The sequence below is a fragment of the Asterias amurensis genome, chromosome 14 (assembly GCF_032118995.1).
Source record: "Asterias amurensis chromosome 14, ASM3211899v1".
NCBI classification, from domain to species: Eukaryota; Metazoa; Echinodermata; class Asteroidea; order Forcipulatida; family Asteriidae; genus Asterias; species Asterias amurensis.
Window position 1 is genome coordinate 15,127,187 of NC_092661.1, and position 18,597 is coordinate 15,145,783.

At 41.1% G+C, this 18,597-nt stretch overlaps 1 protein-coding gene across 1 annotated transcript in view; it reads left to right on the forward strand.

Annotated features, from left to right (window-relative positions):
• Nucleotides 1–18,597, forward strand: part of LOC139947484 (origin recognition complex subunit 3-like) — an 81,054-nt gene that overhangs the window by 1,665 nt on the left and 60,792 nt on the right. Inside the window, exon 2 of the mRNA XM_071945410.1 lies at nt 1,183–1,326. Within this exon, the coding sequence (XP_071801511.1) occupies nt 1,183–1,326 (144 nt within the window). The remainder of the gene's footprint in view (nt 1–1,182; nt 1,327–18,597) is intronic.

The window sequence follows — 18,597 nt, forward strand, 5'->3', positions numbered from 1 at the left end:
AAACTTCTGTTAAGCACTAATCATGACACAAGTTCTAAATCTAAGGGCACGAACTTATAATCCTCAATGTCTAATGAACATTCAAAACACCTTTTGAGAAAATATTGTTGAAGAAAAAGGACAAAAAATTACCAGATCGCGGAGCGAAATCCCAGGTTTATATTTTGAACGTGTCGCATAGCTTTGCAAACGCTTTATTTTTTGGTTGGACTAAACCATTCTGTGAAAGGGGTATTACATTACAAGGCAGTGTGTGCGCGCTGTCCGTACATTGCCCGTCGTTCACTCATTATATATGGCGTGCACGCACTGCAGCACTGCCTTGTAACACCCCTTTCACAGAATGGGTTTAGTCCAACCAAAAAATAAAGCATTTGCAAAGCGATGCGACAGGTTCAAAATATAAACCTGGGACTTCGCTCCGGGATCTGGTAAGTTTTTTTTCCTTTCTCTTCAAAAATATTTTCTCAATGGTGTTTTGAGTGTTCATTTAGACATTGAGGATTAAATTCGTGCCCTTAGAATTTGTGTCATGATTTTTGTCATTTGCCGCTCGAGAGAATCTCGTAACCCTCCGGCCTGGCGGCCGTCGGGAGGAGGGTTCTGTTATCGCAACTATGGACACTATTGGTATGTAATTACTCAAAATAATTTTTAGCACAAAAACTTACTTGGTTACAAGTAATGGAGAGCTGTTGATAGTATGAAACATTGTGAGAAACGGCTCCCTCTGAAGTGACGTAGATTTCATGAAAGAATTAATTTTCCTTGAATTTGATTTCGAGACAATTTGAGGTCTCGAAATCAACATCTGAAAGAACATTACTTTGTGTAATAAGGGTGTTTTTTCTTTCATAATATTTTCTCGCAACTTCGACGACCAATTGAGCTCAAATTTTCACAGGTTTGTTATTTTATGCATATGTTGAGATACACCAAGTGAGAAGACTGGTCTTTGACAATTACCAATAGTGTCCAGTGTCTTTAAAGTTTATATTGCCTACCTTCTTGAAAAAAGGAAGGAGAATGGCCCCCTTTAAAAAAAAAATTTTGTTTCTGTTGGTTGAAAAGTAGGCACGTCAAAAAAGGAAACGGGTTAGCAGGAACGCTGTACATGTTTTGTTTTTTCACCCTAAAATGTTTGCGTACATCAGACTGACCCCTCCCATTTTTTTTGTACAGGGATGCTTTGTCTTCAAAGCTAAGAAGGGCAAACCATTGAATCCCTGTGATTACATGCAACCAGATGAAAACGATACCGATGCTACATGGTTCAGATGCAACACCTATGAGGCGTTATGGGATAAAGTTGGTGAAGAAGTCGAGGTAACATTTCCAACTGTGTGATTTTTAAAATAAAAAAGCATTACCTGTGATTGTATTCAGAAAAATAAAGTGATACCCCATGCTAAATTAAAATATTATTTTTCTGCCCCGCCAGCGAAGCCATCCAAAGGGGCATGTAAAGTGTTTGCCTTGTCCTGTGTGTGTGGGTGTGTACATGTTTACAGATTCAAACCGGGGAACTAAAGAGGACAATTGGTCTGGTTCGGTAAGGTTCCCAGGTAGAAAACATGTACAAAACCAATGGGAGCTTTTGCCAATAAGTTAGTCAGATTGATAAAAGGACAACAACAACAAGGACTTGACAAATCAAATCCTTGGTTTGTGGATTGGTCTAGGAATCCCCAGGCTATTGTTCTTGAACCTCCTCGGTTAAGTACTAAGGTCATTATGGCTAAAACAAATGAAATGTTGTCCGAGCAATAACTCAAAAGGGACTAGGCGTGTCAACTCCAAACTTGGTGTGTGGATTGGTCTAGGGATCCCTCAGAAGCCTATTGTTTTTGGACCTCCTCACTGATAACTTAAGAAGGACTTAGCATATCAACTGCCCAAGAAGCCTATCGATTTTGGCCGACCAATAGTGGCATACCGCTTAGCAGATGAGTTTACCTTTCCTCCGACACAAGTTTGCTTTTAATAGCAGATGGGTTTACCTTCGCACTACACAAACTTGTTAGTAGTTTAGCAGATGAGTTTACCTGTCCCCCAAGCCCAACTTTGCTTAGCAGATATGTTACCTGTCTCTCAACCCAAGATTGCTAATCAGATTAGTTTGTAAACCTAGCTTGCTTAGCAGATGAGTTGACCTGTCCCCCACCCAATTTGCTTAGCTGGTGACTTATCTGTTTTACAGTTGAGCTTAACAAAAGCAGCAATTGAAAAGTGCTAATCCTTGGTAGTGCTCTTGACAATAGAAACAGTTGGCTGCAGAGATTGGGCATATGGTTGTTTCTTCTCCTGGCTGGGTGGATCTCTCTATTGTTAAGGGATTAGTTGCTGACAAACATATTTTGTACCACTTGCTTAGGAGATGAGTTTATATGTCTCTCCACCAAAAGTTGCTTAGCAGATAAGGTTCCCTGTTTCCTAACCCAAGCTTTCTAAGCAGATACATTTACCGGTCCCCACACAAAAGCTTGCTTAGCAGATGAGTTTACATGTCTCCCAACCCAAGCTTGCTAAGCAGATAAGTTTACCCGCCTCCCTACCCAAACTTGCTTAGCAGACAAGTTTGTCGATCTCAAAACCGAAGCTTGCTTAGCAGATGAGTTAACCTGTCCCCTACACAAGTTTGCTAAGCAGATTACTTAATCTGTCTCTAAACCGAAGCTTGCTTAGCAGATAAGTTTTTCTGTCCCTCATCCAAAGCATGCTTAGCAGATAAGTTTATCTGTCTCTCAACCAAAACTTGTTCAGCATATGAGTTCATCTGTCTCTCCACCAAAGCTGTGTTAGTGGTTAAGTTTACTTGCCCTGCCAACCCAAGCTTGTTTAGCAGATGCACTTAACCTGCCTCCCAACCCAAGCTTGCTTAGCAGATGAGTTTTCCTCCCCCACCCAAACTTGCTTAGCTGATGACTTTATCTGTTTATAGTTTTAGCTTAAAGAGGGGCTACAGGATAATCTCACTGTTTTAGCTATTACTTTTTGGGGCCAAATATTCATCATAGATACTGGTTTATAATCGTTTTATGCTTAAAATTGTGTATTAAGTAATTTAAGTAAAAAATGCAGCTCTCCTCGGGGGCTTGTTCAGCCGAGAGTAAAAAAACTGCTTAAATCTATGCAAATAATATGCTATGACCCCTTGTTGTCATTGGCGCCAATTTTCATGCTCTAACGTGAGGTAAGAGACTCGTTCAATTTTTGGTCTGTTTCCTATTGACTCCAATTACTAGAAAAATGTATTTCAGAACATCCTGTAGCCCCCCTTTAACAAAAGAAGCAATTGAATAGTGCTAATCAGCGGTGGTGCTCTTGACAATAGAATCTACCACAGTTGATTGTTGTGATTAGGCATGTGGTTTCTTCTTCTGGCTGTCTGAATCTCTCTATTTTTAAGGGACTAGTTGTTGACAAATATCTTTGTACCACTCACTTGCTTAGCAGATGAGTTAAGCTGTTTTATAGTTGAGCTTTACAAAAGAAGCAATTGAATAGTTATAATCCTTGGTAGTACTCTTGACAATAGAAGCTACCACAGTGGCTGGGGAGATTGGGCATGTGGTTTCTTCTCCTGGTTGGGTGGATCTCTCTATTGTTAAGGGATTAGTTGTTGACAACGATCTTTTGTACCACTAGGGTAGAACTTGCTAAGGGACGAGTTTATCTGTCTCTAAACAAAAGCTTGCTTAGCAGATGAGTTAACCCGTCCCCTACCCAAACTTGCTTAGCAGACAAGTTTCTCTGTCTCTTGACCAATGCTTGCTAAGCAGATGAGTCAACCCGTCCCCAACCAAAACTTGCTTATCAGTTGAGTTTACCTGTCAACCAACCCAAGCTTGCTTAGCAGATAAGTTTGTCTATCTATCAACCAAGCTTGTTAAGCCGATGAGTTTACTTGTCTCCAAACCCAAGCTTGCTTAGCAGATGAGTTAACCTGTCCCCTACCCAAACTTGCTTAGCAGATGATTTTATCTGTTTTATAGTTGAGCTTAACAAAAGCAGCAATTAAATAGTTATAATCCTTGGTAGTGGTCTTGACAATAGAAGCTACCACAGTTGGCTGCAGAGATTGGGCATGTGGTTTCTTCTCCTTGCTGGCTGGCTGGATCTCTCTATTGTTAAGAGATTAGGTGTTGACAAATATATTTTGTACCACTTGCTTAGCAGACGAGTTTACCTGTATCCCATCCCAAGTTTGCTTAGCAGATGCAGTTAACCTGCCTCCCAACCCAAGCTGGCTCAGCAGATGAGTTAACCTGTCCCCTACACAAATTTGCTCAGCATATTACTTTATCTCTCTCTCAACCAATGCTTGCTTAGCAGATGAGTTTATCTGTCTCTCAACCAAAGCTTGCTTAGCAGATAAGTTTATCTGTCTCTCAACCGAAACTTGCTCAGCTGATAAGTTCATCTGTCTCTCAACCAAAGCTTACTTTTTAGCTGTTAAGTTAACTTACCTCCCAACCCAAGCTTGCTTAGCAGTTGAGTTTTCCTCCCCCACCCAAACTTGCTTAGCTGATGACAACCAACCCAAGCATGCTTAGCAGATAAGTTTGTCTATCTCTCAACCAAGCTTGTTAAGCAGATGATTCAACCTGTCTCCAAACCCAAGCTTGCTTAGCAGATGAGTTAACCTGGCCCCTACCCAAACTTGCTTAGCAGATGAATTTATCTGTTTTATAGTTGAGCTTAACAAAAGCAGCAATTGAACAGTTATAATCCTTGGTAGTGCTCTTGACAATAGAAGCTACCGCAGTTGGCTGCAGAGATTGGGCACGTGGTTTCTTCTCCTTGCTGGCTGGCTGGATCTCTCTATTGTTAAGGGATTAGGTGTTGACAAATATCTTTTGTACCACTTGCTTAGCAGACAGGTTTACCTGTCTCCCAACCAAAGCTTGCTTAGTACATGAGTTAACCTGTCCCCCACACAAATTTGCTGACCAGATTACTTTATCTGTCTCTCAACCAAAGCTTGCTTAGCAGATAAGTTTATTTGTCTCTCAACTGAAACTTGCTCAGCAGATAAGTTTATCTGTCTCTCAACTTAAACTTCTTCAGCAGATGAGTTTATCTGTCTCTCAACCAAAGCTTGCTTAGCAGATAAGTTTATTTGTCTCTCAACTGAAACTTGCTCAGCAGATAAGTTTATCTGTCTCTCAACTGAAACTTGCTCAGCAGATGAGTTTATCTGTCTCTCAACCAAAGCTTGGTAGCAGATAAGTTTATCTGTCTCTCAACCAATGCTTGGTCAGCAGATGAGTTTATCTGTCTCTCAACCAAAGCTTGCTTAGCAGATAAGTTTATCTGTCTCTCAACCGAAACTTGCTCAGCTGATGAGTTCATCTGTCTCTCAATCGAAAATTGCTTTCTAGCTGTTAAGTTAACTTGCCTCCCAACCCAAGCTTGCTTAGCAGATGGGTTTTCCTCCACCACCCAAATTTGCTTAGCTGGTGACTTTATCTGTTTTACAGTTGAGCTTAAAGAGGGGCTACAGGATAATCTCACTATTTTAACTATTACTTTTTGGTCCCAAATATACATCATAGATACCGGTTTATAACCATTTTATGCTTAAAATTTGCATTTAGTAATAAATAATTTAAGTCAAAAATGCACCTGTCCTCTTGGCTTTTTAGCTGGGAGTCAAAAACTGCTTTCCTATGCTAATTTGCAATGACCCTTGACGTCATTGGCACAATTTCCCAAGAGGGTTTGTGCCCAGTTCTCCAGCTTTGGCCAATTGGGGGCGCTATATTCAATATCAAATAGCCGCCGATGACTTCACAAGTCCTTTATCGCTTAGGTTTGTTCAGGGAGCTCAGGTTTTTCAGAATTTTGGCCTGAAGTGTTTCTGAGAAAAAAAATTTTTTTTTAACATGCTTTAACGTGAGGTAAGAGACTCGTTCAATTTTTGGTCTGTTTCCTATGAACTCCATTTACTAGAAAAAAGTATTTCAGAACATCCTGTAGCCCCCCTTTAACATTGAAGCAATTGAATACCGCTAATCAGTGGTGGTGCTCTTGACAATAGAATCTACTACAGTTGGCTGTTGTGATTAGGCCTATTGTTTCTTCTGCTTTGTACCACTTGCTTAGCAGATGAGTTAAGCTGTTTTATAGTTGAGCTATACAAAAGATGGAATTGAATAGCGCTAATCCGTGGTTGTGCTCTTGACAATAGAAGCTACCACAGTGGCTGGGGAGATTGGGCACGTGGTTTTTTCTCCTGGCTGGCTCAGCTGCATCTCTCTACTGTTAAGGGATTAGTTGTTGACAAAGATCTTTTGTACCACTTGGGTAGAACTTGCTTAGGGATGAGTTTATCTGTCTCTAAACAAAAGCTTGCTTAGCTGATGAGTTTAACTGTCTTCCAACCCAAGCTTGCTTAGCAGATACGTTAACCTGTCCCCCTTCCCATGCTTGCTTAGCAGATAAGTGTGTCTTTCTCTCAACCAAGCTTGTTAAGCAGATGAGTTTACCTGTCTCCAAACCCAAGCTTGCTTAGGAGATGATTTAACCTGTCCCCTACACAAACTTGCTAAGCAGACTATTTTCTCTGTCTCTTAACCAATGCTTGCTAAGCAGATGAATCAACCTGTCCCAATCAAAACTTGCTTAGTAGTTGAGTTTACCTGTCAACCAACCCAAGCTTGCTTAGCAGATAAGTTTGTCTATCTCTCAACCAAGCTTGTTAAGCAGATGAGTTTACCTGTCTCCAAACCCAAGCTTGCTTAGCAGATGAGTTTACCTGTCCCCTACCCAAACTTGCTTAGCAGATGAGTTTATCTGTTTTATAGTTGAGCTTAACAAAGGCAACAATTGAATAGTTATAATCCTTGGTAGTACTCTTGACAATAGAAGCTACCACAGTTGGCTGCAGAGATTGGGCATGTGGTTTCTTCTCCTTGCTGGTTGGCTGGATGTCTCCATTGTTAAGGGATTAGGTGTTGACAAATATTTGTTGTACCACTTGCTTTGCAGACGAGTTTACCTGTCTATCCCAACCCAAGCTTGCTTAGCAGATGCAGTAAACCTGCCTCCCAACCCAAGCTTGCTTAGCAGATGAGTTATCCTGTCCCCTACACAAATTTGCTTAGCAGATTACTTAATCTGTCTCTCAACCAAAGCTTGCTTAGCAGATAAGTTTATCTGTCTCTCAATTGAACCTTGCTCAGCAGATGAGTTCATCTGTCTCTCAACCAAAGCTTGCTTAGCTGATAAGTTTATCTAGCTCTCAACTGAAAGTTGCTCAACAGATGAGTTTTTTTCTGTCTCTCAACCAAAGTTTGCTTTTTAGCTATTAAGTTAAACTGCCTCCCAACCCAAGCTTGCTTAGCAGATGAGTTTTCCTCCCCCACCCAAACTTCCTTAGCTGATGACTTTATCTGTTTTATAGTTGAGCTTAAAGAGGGGCTACAGGATAATCTCACTATTTTAACTATTACTTTTTGGGGCCAAATAACATCATAGATAGCGCTTTACAGCCATTTTATGCTTAAAATTTGCATTTAGTAAAAAAGAATTTAAGTAAAAAAATGCACCCTCCTTGGTTTTTTTTAGCAGATACGTTAACCCGTCACCCTTCCCATGCTTGCTTTGCAGATAAGTGTGTCTTTTATCTCAACCAAACTTAATAACGAATGAGATTACCCGCCTCTAAACCCAAGCTCGCTTAATAGCAGTTTGAGTTAACCTGTCCCCTACTCAAACTTGCTTGGCAGACAAGTGTCTCTGTCTCTTAACCTATTCTTTCTAAGCAGATGAGTCAACCTGTCCCCAACCAAAGCTTGCTTAGCAGTTGAGTTTACCAGTCAACCAACCCAAGCTTGCTTAGCAGATAAGTTTGTCTATCTCTCAACCAAGCTTGTTAAGCAGATATTTCAACCTGTCTCCAAACCCAAGCTTGCTTAGCAGATGAGTTACCCTGGCCCCTACCCAAACTTGCTTAGCAGATGAATTTATCTGTTTTATAGTTGAGCTTAACAAAAGCAGCAATTGGATAGTTATAATCCTTGGACGTGATCTTGACAATAGAAGCTACCACAGTTGGCTGCAGAGATTTGGCATGTGGTTTCTTCTCCTTGCTGGCTGGCTAGATCTGTCTATAGTTAAATTTTTGGTCTGTTTCCTATGGACTCCAATTACTAGAAAAATGTATTTCAGAACATCCTGTAGCACCCCTTTAACAAAAGAAGCAATTGAATAGCGCTAATCAGTAGTGGTGCTCTTGACAATAGAGTCTACCACAGTTGGCTGTAGTGATTATGTATGTGGTTTCTTCTTCTGTGTACCACTTGCTTAGCAGATGAGTTAAGCTGTTTTATAGTTGAGCTTTACAATTGAATAGCGCTAATCCGTGGTTGTGCTCTTGACAATAGAAGCTACCACAGTGGCTGGGGAGATTGGGCATGTGGTGTCTTCTCCTGGCTGGCTCAGCTGCATCTCTCTATTGTTCAGGGATTAGTTGTTGACAAAGATCTTTTGTACCACTAGGGTAGAACTTGCTTACAGTTGAGTTTATCTGTCTCTAAACAAAAGCTTGCTTAGCACATGAGTTTAACTGTCTTCCAACCCAAGCTTGCTTAGCAGATACGTTAACCTGTCCCCCTTCCCATGCAGGTGAGTTAACCTGTCCCCTAACCAAACTTGCTTAGCAGACAAGTTTGTCTCTCTCTTAACCAATGCTTGCTAAGCAGATGAGTCAACCTGTCCCCAACCAAAACTTGCTGAGCAGTTGAGTTTACCTGTCAACCAACCCAAGCTTGCTTAGCAGATAAGTTTGTCTATCTCTCAACCAAGCTTGTTAAGCAGAAATTTCAACCTGTCTCCAAACCCAAGCTTGCTTAGCAGATGAGTTACCCTGGCCCCTACCCAAACTTGCTTAGCAGATGAATTTATCTGTTTTATAGTTGAGCTAAACAAAAGCAGCAATTGGATAGTTATAATCCTTGGTAGTGATCTTGACAATAGAAGCTACCACAGTTGGCTGCAGAGATTTGGCATGTGGTTTCTTCTCCTTGCTGGCTGGCTGGATCTCTCTATAGTTAAGGGATTAGGTGTTGACAAACATCTTTTGTACCACTTGCTTAGCAGACGAGTTTACCCGCTCCCATCCCAAGCTTGCTTAGCAGATGCAGTTAACCTGCCTCCCAACCCAAGTTGGCTCAGCAGATGAGTTAACCTGTCCCCTACACAAATTTGCTTAGCATATTACTTTATCTCTCTCTCAACCAAAGCTTGCTTAGCAGATGAGTTTATCTGTCTCTCAACCAAAGCTTGCTTAGCAGACAAGTTTGTTTGTCTCTCGACCGAAACTTGCTCAGCGGATGAGTTCATCTGCCTCCCAACCCAAGCTTGCTTAGCAGTTGAGTTTTCCTCCCCCACCCAAACTTCCTTAGCTGATGACTTTATCTGTTTTATAGTTGAGCTTAAAGAGGGGCTACAGGATAATTTCACTATTTTATTTATTACTTTTTGGGGCCAAATATACATCATAGATACCGGTTTATGACCATTTTATGCTTAAAATACATAAATGATAATACATACATGAATAAATAAACAATAAATAAGCAATAAATAATTTAAGTCAAAAATGCACCTGTCCTCTGGGCTTTTTAGCTTGGAGTCAAAAACTGGTTACCTATGATAATGATATACAATGACCCTTGACGTCATTGGCACAATTTCCCAAGATGGTTTGTGCACAGTTCTTCAGCTTTGGCAAAATTGGGGGCGCTATTTTCCATATCAAATAGCCGCCCATGACTTCACAAGTCCTTTGTCGCAAGGGTTTTTTCATGGAGCTCAGGTTTTTTAGAATTTTGGCTTGGAGTGTTTCTGGGAATAAAAAAACTTTTTTATCATGCTTTAACGTGAGGTATAAGAGATTCGTTCAATTTTTGGTCTGTTTCCTATGGACTCCAATTACTAGAGAAATGTATTTCAGAACATCCTGTAGCCCCCCTTTAACATCGAAGCAATTGAATACCGCTAATCCGTGGTTGGTGCTCTTGACAATAGAATCTACCACAGTTGGCTGTAGTGATTAGGCATGTGGTTTCTTCTTTTGGCTGTCTGGATCTCTCTATTGTTAAGAGATTAGTTGTTGACAAAGATCTTTTGTACCACTAGGGTAGAACTTGCTTAGGGATGAGTTTATCTGTCTCTAAACAAAAGCTTGCTTAGCAGATGAGTTTAACTGTCTTCCAACCCATGCTTGCTTAGCAGATAGGTTAACCTGTCCCCCTTCCCATGCTTGCTTAGCAGATAAGTCTGTCTTTCTCTCAACCAAGCTTGTTAAGCAGATGAGTTTACCTGTCTCCAAACCCAAGCTTGCTTAGCAGATGAGTTTACCTGTCTCCAAACCCAAATTTGCTTAGCAGATGAGTTTACCTGTCTCTACCCAAACTTGCTTAGCAGACAAGTTTGTCTCTCTCTTAACCAATGCTTGCTAAGCAGATGAGTCAACCTGTCCCCAACCAAAACTTGCTTAGCAGTTGAGTTTACATGTCAACCAACCCAAGCTTGCTTAGCAGATAAGTTTGTCTACCTCTCAACCAAGCTTGTTAAGCAGATAATTCAACCTGTCTCCAAACCCAAGCTTGCTTAGCAGATGAGTTAACCTGGCCCCTACCCAAACTTGCTTAGCAGATGAGTTTATCTGTTTTATAGTTAAGCTTAACAAAAGCAGCAATTGAATAGTTATAATCCTTGGTAGTGCTCTTGACAATAGAAGCTACCACAGTTGGCTGCAGAGATTTGGCATGTGGTTTCTTCTCCTTGCTGGCTGGCTGGATCTCTCTATTGTTAAGGGATTAGGTGTTGACAAATATATTTGTACCACTTGCTTAGCAGACAGGTTTACCTGTCAACCCAACCAAAGCTTGCTTAGCACATGAGTTAACCTGTCCCCCACACAAATTTGCTTAGCAGATTACTTTATCTGTCTCTCAACCAAAGCTTGCTTAGCAGATAAGTTTGTCTGTCTCTCAACTGAAACTTGCTTTGCAAATGATTTCATCTGTCTTTCAACCAAATCTTGCTTAGCAGATAAGTTTATCTGTCTCTCAACCAAACTTGCTCAGCAGATGAGTTCATCTGTCTCTTAACCAAAGATTGCTTTCTAGCTGTTAAGTTAACTTGCCTCCCAACCCAAGCTTGCTTAGCAGATGGGTTTTCATCCCCCACCCAAACTTGCTAAGCTGATGACTTTATCTGTTTTATAGTTAAGCTTAAAGAGGGGGCTACAGGATAATCTCACTATTTTATCTATTACTTTTTGGGGCCAAATAACATCATATATAGCGGTTTACAACCATTTTATGCTTAAAATTTGCATTTAGTATTAAATAATTACAGTAAAAAATGCACCTCTTCTTGGGGCTTTTTCAGCCGGGAGTCAAACACTGCTTATCTATGATAATGATATGCAATGACCCCCTTGACGTTAATGGCACAATTTCCCAAGACTGTTTGTGCACAGTTCTCCAGCTTTGGCCAATTGGGGGCGCTATTTTCCATTTTCAAATAGCCGCCCATGACTTCACAAGTCCTTTGTCGCGAGGGTTTGTTCATGGAGCTCAGGTTTTTCAGAATTTTGGCTTGGAGTGTTTCTGAGAAAAACACATTTTTACCATGCATTCACGATAGGTAAGAGACTCGTTCAATTTTTGGTCTGTTTCCTATGGACTCCATTTACTAGAAAAATGTATTTCAGAACATCCTGTAGCCCCCCTTTAACATTGAAGCAATTGAATAGCGCTAATCAGTGGTGGTGCTCTTGACAATAGAATCTACCACAGTTGGCTGTTGTGATTAGGCCTGTGGTTTCTTCTTTTGGCTGTCTGGATCTCTCTATTGTTAAGGGACTAGTTGTTGACAAATATCTTTGTACCACTTGCTTAGCAGATGAGTTAAGCAGTTTTTTAGTTGAGCTTTACAAAAGAAGCAATTGAATAGCGCTAATCCGTGGTTGTGCTCTTGACAATAGAAGCTACCCTAGTGGCTGGGGAGATTGGTCCTGTGGTTTCTTCTCCTGGCTGGCTCAGCTGCATCTCTCTACTGTTAAGGGATTAGTTGTTGACAAAGATCTTTTGTACCACTTGGGTAGAACTTGCTTAGGGATGAGTTTATCTGTCTCTAAACAAAAGCTTGCTTAGCAGATGAGTAGAACTGTCTTGCAACACAAGCTTGCTTAGCAGATACATTAAGGTATCCCCGTTCCACTGCTTGCTTAGCAGATAAGTGTGTCTTTCTCTCAACTAAGCTTGTTGAGTAGATGAGTTTACCTGTCTCCAAACCCAAGCTTGCTTAGCAGATGAGTTTACCTGTCTCCAAACCCAAGCTTGCTTAGCAGATGAGTTTACCTGTCTCCAAACCCAAGCTTGCTTAGCAGATTAGCTTACATGTGTTCAAACCCAAGCTTGCTTAGCAGATGAGTTAACCTGTCCCTTACCCAAACTTGCTTAGCAGACGAGTTTCTCTGTTTCATAACCAATGCTTGCTAAGCAAGTGAGTGAACATGTCTCCAACCAAACCTTGCTTAGCAGTTGAGTTTATCTGTCAACCAACACAAGCTTGCTTAGCAGATAAGTTTGTCTATCTCTCGACCAAGCTTGTTAAGCAGATGAGTTTACCTGTCTCCAAACCCAAGCTTGCTTAGCAGATGAGTTAACCTGTCCCCTACCCAAACTTGCCTAGCAGATGAGTTTACCTGTTTTATAGTTGAGCTTAACAAAAGCAGTATTTGAATAGTTGTTATCCTTGGCAGTGCTCTTGACAATAGAAGCTACCATAGTAGACTGTTGTGATTAGGCATGTGGTTTCTCCTGGCTGGCTGGCTGGATCTCTCTTTTGTTAAGGGATTAGTTGCTGACAAATATATTTTGTACTACTTGCTTAGGAGATGAGTTTATCTGTCTCTCCACCAAAAGTTGCTTAGCAGATAAGGGCTGTTTCCTAACCCAAGCTTTCTAAGCAGATACATTTACCGGTCCCCACACACAAGCTTGCTTAGCAGATGAGTTTACATGTCTCCCAACCCAAGCTTGCTAAGCGGACAAGTTTATCCGCCTCTGTACCCAAACTTGCTTAGCAGACAAGTTTGTCGGTCTCAAAACCGAAGCTTGCTTAGCAGATGAGTTAACCTGTTAACTCATGACTTTATCTGTTTGACCTTATCTGTTTTATAGTTAAGCTTAAAGAGGGGCTACAGGATAATCTCACTATTTTAACTATTACTTTTTGGGGCCAAATAACATCATATATAGCGGTTTACAACCATTTCATGCTAAAAATTTGCGTTTAGTAATAAATAATTTATGTCAAAAATGCACCTCTTCCGGGGGCTTTTTCAGCCGGGAGTTAAACACTGCTTATCTTTGAGCATGATATGCAATGACCCCCTATACGTTAATGGCACAATTTCCCAAGACTGGTTGTGCACAGTTCTCCAGCTTTGGCAGATTGGGGGATTTCATTTTCAAATAGCCGCCCATGACTTTACAAGTCCTTTGTCGCTTGGGTTTTTCAGAATTTTGGCTTGAAGTGTTTCTGAGAAAAGCACATTTTTACCATGCTTTAACGATAGGTAAGAGACTCGTTCAATTTTTGGTCTGTTACTTATGGACTCCATTTTTTACTAGAAAAATGTAACACAGAACATCCTGTAGCCCCCCTTCAACAAAAGAAGCAATTGAATAGGGCTGATCAGTGGTGGTGCTCTTGACAATATAATCTACCTCAGTCCCTGTTGTGATTAGGCATGTGTTTTCTTCTGCTTTGTACCACTTGCTTAGCAGATGAGTTGAGCTGTTTTATAGTTGAGCTTTACAAAAGCAACAATTGATTAGTGCTAATCCGTGGTTGTGCTCTTGACAATAGAAGCTACCCGAGTGGCTGGGGAGATTGGGCATGAGGTTTCTTCTCCCTGCTGGCTTGCTGGATCTCTGTATTGTTAAGGGATTAGGTGATGACAAATACATTTTGTACAACTTGCTTAGCAGACGAGTTTACCTGTCTCCCAACCAAAGCTTGCTTAGCAGTTTGAGTAAACCTGACCTCTACTCAAAGTTGCTTAGCACACAAGTTTCTCTGTCTTTTAACCAGTTCTTTCTAAGCAGATGAGTCAACCTGTCCCCAACCAAAGCTTGCTTAGCAGTTGAGTTTACCAGTCAACCAACCCAAGCTTGCTTAGCGGATAAGTGTGTCTTTCTCTCAACCAAGCTTGTTAAGCAGATGATTCAACCTGTCTCCAAACCCAAGCTTGGTTGGCAGATGAGTTAACCTGGCCCCAACCAAAGCTTGCTTAGCAGTTGAGTTTACCAGTCAACCAACCCAAGCTTGCTTAGCAGATAAGTGTGTCTTTCTCTCAACCAAGTTTGTTAAGCAGATGTTACCTGTCTCCAAACCCAAACTTGCTAAAAACCAAAACTTGCTTAGCAGATGAGTTTATCTCTCTCTTTATGCTTGCTAAGCAGATGAGCCAACCTGTCTCCAACCAAAACTTGCTCAGCAGTTGAGTTTACCTGTCAACCAACCCAAGCTTGCTTAGCAGATAAGTTTGTTTCCCTCTCAACCAAGCTTGTTAAGCAGATGATTCAACCTGTCTCCAAACCCAAGCTTGGTTGGCAGATGAGTTAACCTTGCCCCTACCCAAACTTGCTTAGCGGATGAGTTTATCTATTTTATAGTTGAGCTTAACAAAGGCAGCAATTGAATAGTTATAATCCTTGGTAGTGCTCTTGACAATAGAAGCTACCACAGTTGGCTGCAGAGATTGGGCATGTGGTTTCTTCTCCTTGCTGGCTGGCTGGATCTCTCTTTTGTTAGGGGATTAGGTGTTGACAAATATATTTTGTACCACTTGCTTAGCAGATTACTTTATCTGTCTCCCAACCCAAGTTTGCTTAGCAGATGAGTTTTCCTCCCCTACCAAACTTGCTTAGCTGATGACTTTATATGTTTTATAGTTGAGCTTAAAGAGGGGCTACACCATGCTCTTGACAATAATTATAAACTTGCACAGTTGGCTGTAGTGGTTAGGCATATGGTTTCTTCTTCTGGCTGTCTGGATCTCTGTGTTGTTAAGAGATTCGTTGTTGACAATGATCTTTTGTACCAGTAGGGTAGAACTTGCTTAGGGATGAGTTTATCTGTCTCTAAACAAAAGCTTGATTAGCAGATGAGTTTAAGTGTTTTCCAACCCAAGCTTGCTTAGCAGATAGGTTAACCTGTCCCCCTTCCCATGCTTGCTCAGCAGATAAGTGTGTCTTTCTCTCAACCAAGCTTGTTAAGCAGATGAGTTTATCTGTCTCCAAACCCAAGCTTGCTTAGCAGATGATTAAACCTGTCTCCAAACCCAAATTTGCTTTGCAGATGAGTTAACCTGTCCCTAACCAAACTTGCTTTGCAGACAATTTTGTCTCTCTCTTAACCAATGCTTGCTAAGCAGATGAGTCAACCTGTCCCCAACCAAAACTTGCTTCGCAGTTGAGTTTACCTGTCAACCAACCCAAGCTTGCTTAGCAGTTGATTCAACCTGTCTCCAAACACGAGCTTGCTTAGCAGATGAGTTAACCTGGCCCCTACCAAAACTTGCTTAGCAGACAAGTTTGTCTCTCTCTTTATGCTTGCTAAGCAGATGAGTCAACCTGTTTCCAACCAAAACTTGCTCAGCAGTTGAGTTTACCTGTCAACCAACTGAAGCTTGCTTAGCAGATAAGTTTGTCTCTCTCTCAACCAAGCTTGTTAAGCAGATGATTCAACCTGTCTCCAAACCCAAGCTTGGTTGGTAGATGAGTTAACCTGGCCCCTACCCAAACTTGCTTAGCGGATGAGTTTATCTGTTTTATAGTTGAGCATATAAAAGCAGCAATTGAGTAGTTAAAATCCTTGGTAGTGCTCTTTACAATAGAAGCTACCACAGTTGGCTGCAGAGAGTGGTCATGTGGTTTCTTCTCCTTGCTGGCTGGATCTCTCCATTGTTTAGGGATTAGGTGTTGACAAATATATTTTATACCACTTGCTTAGCAGACCAGTTTACCTGTCTATCCCAACCCAAGCTTGTTTAGCAGATGCAGTTAACCTGCCTCCCAACCCAAGCTTGCTTAGCAGATGAGTTATCCTGTCCCCTACACAAATTTGCCTAGCAGATTACTTTATCTGTCTCTCAACCAAAGCTTGCTTAGCAGATAAGTTTATCTGTCTCTCAACCAAAACTTGCTCAGCAGATGAGTTCATCTGTCTGTCAACCAAAGATTGCTTTCTAGCTGTTAAGTTAACTTGCCTCCCAACCCAAGCTTGCTTAGCAGATGGGTTTTCCTCCCCCACCCAAACTTGCTTAGCTGATGACTTTATCTGTTTTATAGTTGAGCTTAAAGAGGGGCTACACCATGCTCTTGACAATATAATCTTGCACAGTTGGCTGTTGTGATTAGGTATGTGGTTTCTTCTTCTTTGTAACACTTGCTTAGCAGATACGTAAAGCTGTTTTATAGTTGAGCTTTACAATTCAGAATATCCTGTAGCTCCCCTTTAACAAAAGAAGCAATTGAATAGCGCTAATAGGGGTGGTACTCTTGACAATAGCATCTACCACAGTTGGCTGTAGTGATTAGGCATGTGGTTTCTTCTTCTGGCTGTCTGGATCTCTCTATTGTTAAAAGATTAGTTGTTGACAAAGATCTTTTGTACCACTAGGGTAGAACTTGCTTAGGGATGAGTTTATATGTCTCTAAACAAAAGCTTGCTTAGCAGATGAGTTTAACTGTCTTCCAACCCAAGCTTGCTTAGCAGATAGGTTAACCTGTCCCCCTTCCCATGCTTGCTTAGCAGATAAGTCTGTCTTTCTCTCAACCAAGCTTGTTAAGCAGATGAGTTTACCTGTCTCCAAACCCAAGCTTGCTTAGCAGATGAGTTTACCTGTCTCCAAACCCAAATTTGCTTAGCAGATGAGTTAACCTGTCCCTACCCAAACTTGCTTAGCAGACAAGTTTGTCTCTCTCTTAACCAATGCTTGCTAAGCAGATGAGTAAACCTGCCCCCAACCAAAACTTGCTTAGCAGTTGAGTTTACCTGTCAACCAACCCAAGCTTGCTTAGCAGATAAGTTTGTCTACCTCTCAACCAAGCTTGTTAAGCAGATGATTCAACCTGTCTCCAAACCCAAGCTTGCTTAGCAGATGAGTTCACCTGGCCCCTACCCAAACTTGCCTAGCAGATGAGTTTATCTGTTTTATAGTTGAGCTTAACAAAAGCAGCAATTGAATAGTTACAATCCTTGGTAGTGCTCTTGACAATAGAAGCTACCACAGTTGGCTGCAGAGAGTGGTCATGTGGTTTCTTCTCCTTGCTGGCTGGCTGGATCTCTCTATTGTTAAGGGATTAGGTTTTGACAAATATATTTTGTACCACTTGCTTAGCAGACAGGTTTACCTGTCTCCCAACCAAAGCTTGCTTAGCACATGAGTTAACCTGTCCCCCACACAAATTTGCTTAGCAGATTACTTTATCTGTCTCTCAACCAAAGCTTGCTTAGCAGATAAATTTATCTGTCTCTCAACTGAAACTTGCTCAGCAAATGAATTTATCTGTCTCTCAACCAAAGCTTGCTTAGCAGATAAGTTTATCTGTCTCTCAACCGAAACTTGCTTAGCAGATAAGTTTATCTGTCTCTCAACCAAAACTTGCTCAGCAGATGAGTTCATCTGTCTCTCAACCAAAGCTTGCTTTTTAGCTTTTAAGTTAACTTGCCTCCCAACCCAAGCTTGCTTAGCAGATGAGTTTTCCTCCCCCACCTAAACTTGCTTAGCTGATGACTTTATCTGTTTTACAGTTGAGCTTAAAGAGGGGGCTACAGGATAATCTAACTATTTTTACTATTACTTTTTGGGGCCAAACAACATCATAGATATCGGTTTATAACCATTTTATGCTTAAAATTTGCAATTAGTATTAAATAATTACAGTAAAATATGCACCTCTTCCTGGGGCTTTTTCAGCCGGGAGTCAAACACTGCTTATCTATGATAATGATATGCAATGACCCCCTTGACGATAATGGCACAATTTCCTAAGACTGTTTGTGCACAGTTCTCCAGCTTTGGCCAATAGGGGGCGCTATTTTCCATTTTCAAATAGTCGCCCATGACTGCACAAGTCCTTTGTTGCTTGGGTTTGTTCATGGAGCTCAGGTTTTTCAGAGTTTTGGCTTGGAGTGTTTCTGAGAAAAACACATTTTTACCATGCTTTAACGATAGGTAAGAGACTCGTTCAATTTTTGGTCTGTTTCCTATGGACTCCAATTACTAGAAAAATGTATTTCAGAACATCCTGTAGCCCCCCTTTAACATTGAAGCAATTGAATAGCGCTAATCAGTGGTGGTGCTCTTGACAATAGAGTCTACCACAGTTGGCTGTTGTGATTACACATGTGGTTTCTTCTGCTTTGTACCACTTGCTTAGCAGATGAGTTAAGCTGTTTTATAGTTGAGCTGAACAAAAGAAGGAATTGAATAGCGCTAATCCGTGGGTTGTGCTCTTGACAATAGAAGCTACCACAGTGGCTGGGGAGATTGGGCATGTG